This window comes from Microtus ochrogaster, unplaced genomic scaffold, assembly GCF_000317375.1.
Source record: "Microtus ochrogaster isolate Prairie Vole_2 unplaced genomic scaffold, MicOch1.0 UNK8, whole genome shotgun sequence".
Classification (NCBI taxonomy): Eukaryota; Metazoa; Chordata; class Mammalia; order Rodentia; family Cricetidae; genus Microtus; species Microtus ochrogaster.
Genome location: NW_004949106.1, coordinates 122,646 through 126,577, shown reverse-complemented (window position 1 = coordinate 126,577; position 3,932 = coordinate 122,646). Strand labels below are relative to the sequence as shown.

General features: G+C 42.2%; 1 protein-coding gene across 5 annotated transcripts in view; it reads right to left on the bottom strand.

The window, feature by feature from the left end:
* The window catches only part of Ica1l (islet cell autoantigen 1 like), a 49,417-nt gene that overhangs the window by 15,598 nt on the left and 29,887 nt on the right, over positions 1-3,932 (bottom strand). For all 5 annotated transcript variants that reach the window (XM_026788880.1, XM_026788878.1, XM_026788877.1 and 2 more), the window contains exons 7-8: positions 2,501-2,599; positions 736-821 (exon numbers count right to left, since the gene is read on the bottom strand). In XM_026788880.1, the coding sequence (XP_026644681.1) occupies positions 736-821; positions 2,501-2,599 (185 nt within the window). The remainder of the gene's footprint in view (positions 1-735; positions 822-2,500; positions 2,600-3,932) is intronic.

Below are 3,932 nucleotides of genomic sequence, written 5' to 3'. Positions count from 1 at the left end.
ATTTAGGATTGGGAATGAAGTTCCCAATGATAGTATACATATATATGTTTAAACAACTTGGATGAAAATGTTTGGGACTTTGCTTGATTGATAAAAGAATAGCTTTATACTATTGAAGATGCATAAGATTTTCAATAAAGCTTCTCTGTGAGAATGAAAAAACTCCATTCAACTATTTAGTCCTGACTTATTGTTTTTTTGTTTTTGTTTTTTTGAGACAGGATCTCACTGTGTAGCTCTGATTGACCTGAAACTCACTCTGTAGGCCATGCTGGTCTCCAACTCACAGAGATCCACCTGCCTCTGCTTCCTGAGTGCTGGGATTAAAGGTATGCACCACTACTTGGCCTCATTCATGATTTCAAATGTCAACATGGAATCAAGGTAAGCTTAAATTATATGTTTTATACATACAGACATTTAGTTTGGATTCCCCAAAGAGAAATAATATGGTTGGGAATCACCACTCAACAGTACCTGTCACTACCAGCAGAGTTTGGCGCTGTCTTGGGCAGCAGAAGAACATGGCCGAGCACAGGGAAGTGGGCAGAGTAAGGCCTTAGCCCCTAGTCTCAGCTGTGTCCTTGGAGATGGGCTTCTCTAAGTGGCTAAGCCGGGCCCTGCCCCTGCTCCTGCTGTCCCTTCCAGGCTCCTCTGTGGAACTCAGTTCTCGGCACAGAGCACAGCCCTCCTTGTGAGAGTCTGGAGTCGTCACCACAGCTTTCGCTGACTTACTTGTTGAGGTTTGCAGTAAGACAGCTGCCTTCCGGTTCTTCTTCCTTGTTGTCTGCAGTGACATTGCCTGGTTTGTCTTGTAGTCGCTAAGGATATAAAATGTAATAATTAGATTGAAAAAAAAAATCTATTCCTTTTTTCAAACAAAAGGAGCGTAAAAACGTTAGACAACCGTATAAAATAGAAATAGCTCTGAATAGAGAGCCATGAGAATGTGGTTGGTATAATTTGCACTGAGCCCCTTGCACACCGTTCTTCATCCTGGCTGCCTGTGGAAAGGTTAGCAACCTGTGGTGGGTTCAAGGAAGACATACTGCACTGTTGGCCTGCACTGCAGTCCTCAGCACGTAGCTAAACATGTTCCACTTCCATTCTGAGGAGAAATCAGCCTAAATAACATATTATTAACTGAAGCATTTATTATAGAAAAATTTAAAAAGCAACTTTAGCAGGGCAGTGGTGGCGCACGCCTTTAATCCAAGCACTCGGGAGGCAGAAGGAGGCTGATCTCTGTGAGTCTGAGACCAGCCTGGTCGAGCTATTTTCAGAACAGACTCCAAAAACTACAGAGAAACCCTGTCTTGAAAAAAAAAATGCAACAAATAACCTTTAATCAAGGGCAGCTTTGGGGCTGAAAGGTATTATCTTGTCAAAAGGCTTTTAAAAAATGAGTGGGCTATGGTGGTTTGTGCCTTTAATCCCAATGTAAGACCTCTATGAGTTCAAGGCCACAGTAAGACCCTTTCTCAAAAAAGGAAAAACTTAAAAGATGTAGTGACATTTCATTTGTATTTTAATGAATAAAGCATGCCTGAAGATCAGACAGTAAAACAGCCCCACTGGTCAGCCTTACAGACCAGGCAGTGGTGGCACACACCTTTAATCCCAGTAGCCACACTAGTTTGCCACAGAAGCCAGGCAGTAGTGGTGCACGCCCTCAATCCCAGAACTAGAGAGGAATATAGAACAGGAGGAGACAGGTCTCAGACATGGTCTCATTCTGAGATTCCTGGAGGCAGGATAGCCATTCTGGACCGAGGTAAAGGTAAGAGCCAGTGGCTGGCTGCTTTGCTTTTCTGACCTTCAGGCTGAACCCCAATATCTGTCTCTGGTTTTTTATTGATCATGCTATAAAAGGAGAATGAAGAAATGAATCAGCAGTTCAGAACACATGCTGTCCTTCCAGAGGACCCAAGTTCAATTCCCAGAACCCACATAAGGCGGCTTGTGTGTGCAGATGCCACAGAGCCTGGAAGAATATGATATCAGGCCCCAAAGCTGTTGGAGTTATAGGAAGCTGTGAGCCATCCAACATGGGTGCTGGGAACCAAACTTGGGTCCTCTGCAAGAGATGAACTCTTTTCTTTTCCTTTCTTTTCTTTTCTTTTTTCTTTTCTTTTCCTTTCTTTTCTTTTTCTTTCCTTCCTTTCTCTCTTTCTTTTCTCTTTTCTTCCCTCCCTTTCTTCTTCTTTCTTTCCTTCCCTCCCTTCCTTCCATATATATATATTACTGAGTCACTGCCTCCAGCCCCGCATCTCCTGTGTTTCTACTCTTCTTCTCTCTCCTGTCACACCAGTACCTTAGCGTGCAAGGTCCCTGTGTATTTTAGTGCAACTGGTGACTTCAGAAGAGGGTACAGATCCTAAAGAGAGGGGAAAATGTTTCCCAAGGTTTCATGAATTTGGAACTTAGCTTAGCTAAGGGCAGTTTCAGTGTTATCACCTAATAAAGTGTGATACAGCTGAAGTGAACCCAGGAGACATACCTTGAGAGCGATGAAGTCATATGGATGAAAGTCAGCACAGGCCTCCTGGATTTGGGACATCATTTGAGCTGTTTTCTCCCAGAACCCAAGCAATGTTCTCTGCGGAAAAAGGAAAGAACACTACAGTCCTGCCCCTTCTGAGACTGTTTGAGGCTATAGTGTTCAACAGCAGACAGGAACTGATCAAACTGCCCAAGTTTGGGGAACAGAAGGAACTATGGCTCCCAGTTCTTCACTAAGGTTAGCACCCGAGTCTGCATAGACATATACCAGAGAAGGACTATAGCTCATAATAAGAGAAGGAAAAACCAATGTACTCCAAAGGCATAAGAACATGAATCTCCATGTGTGTAATAATCTTTATGTTAGCATATGTAAGCATTTATGTGTGTGTGCTTACAGAGGTCAGAAAACACCTTGAGGGGGTTGGTTCTCTCCTACCATGTGGGCCCCAGGGATCAAATTTAGGTCATCATGCGTGAGAGCAAGCATCTTCACATGTTGAGCCATCTTGGCCCATGAGAATCTTTTTTTGAATGTTTTGTTTTGGTTTGTGAGACAGGGTCTTCCTATGTAACCTTGACTGGCCTGGAACTAGCTCTATAGACCAGGCTGGTCTAGAACTCGGAGATCCACCTGCTTCTGTCTCCTGAGGGCTAGTATTAAAGGTGTTTGCCACCACTGCCCTATAAGAATCTTTTCATTACAGAAAATATTTCCTACTGAATTTGGCCTTTCATTAAGGCCTCAAGAAAGACTTTACCCCTCAAAATGTGTTACTTAGCTAACTCAGGTAATTTGTAATCTCTCTTGTTGCTTCAAGATTCCTGTCTCAAGACAAAGGCTGAATAGCGAGAACAGAGAAGCACCGAGCTATTAGCTGTTGAACTACAGATCGTCATGGCTTTTGTTTCACCTCATCTTTTCTTGAGTCTTGAATTCCATAGTACTAAATGGAGTTAAGCATATTGCTTTAAGACAGCAATGAATAACCACCTCCTTCCACTATTCCTTCCTTATTCAAATACAGTTTCTACTTGCTGTTTTCAAATACACAGCAACCTCAGCAACTACTACTTGTAAATAGCCAAGCATTCATCGTAGACTATTCACGTGACTTTAGGGCAACATAATGCACGTTGGGGTATTTGTTTAACAATGCAAAGATGTGTTGCATTTGTTTATGTTGTGGAATATTTGTTTAATTATGTAAATATGTCTTGTATTTGCTTAACCATGCAAAGATGGGTTACATTTGTTTATGTTTAGAATATTTGTTTAACTATGTAAAGATGTATTGCATTTGTTTAACAACCTTGCCTGTCTAAGTCACCTGATTGGTCTAATAAAAAGCACAATGACCAATAGCAAGGGAAGAGATATACATGGGACTTCTGGGCAGGGAGAGTAAGTAGGAGGAGTTTAGGCTCAG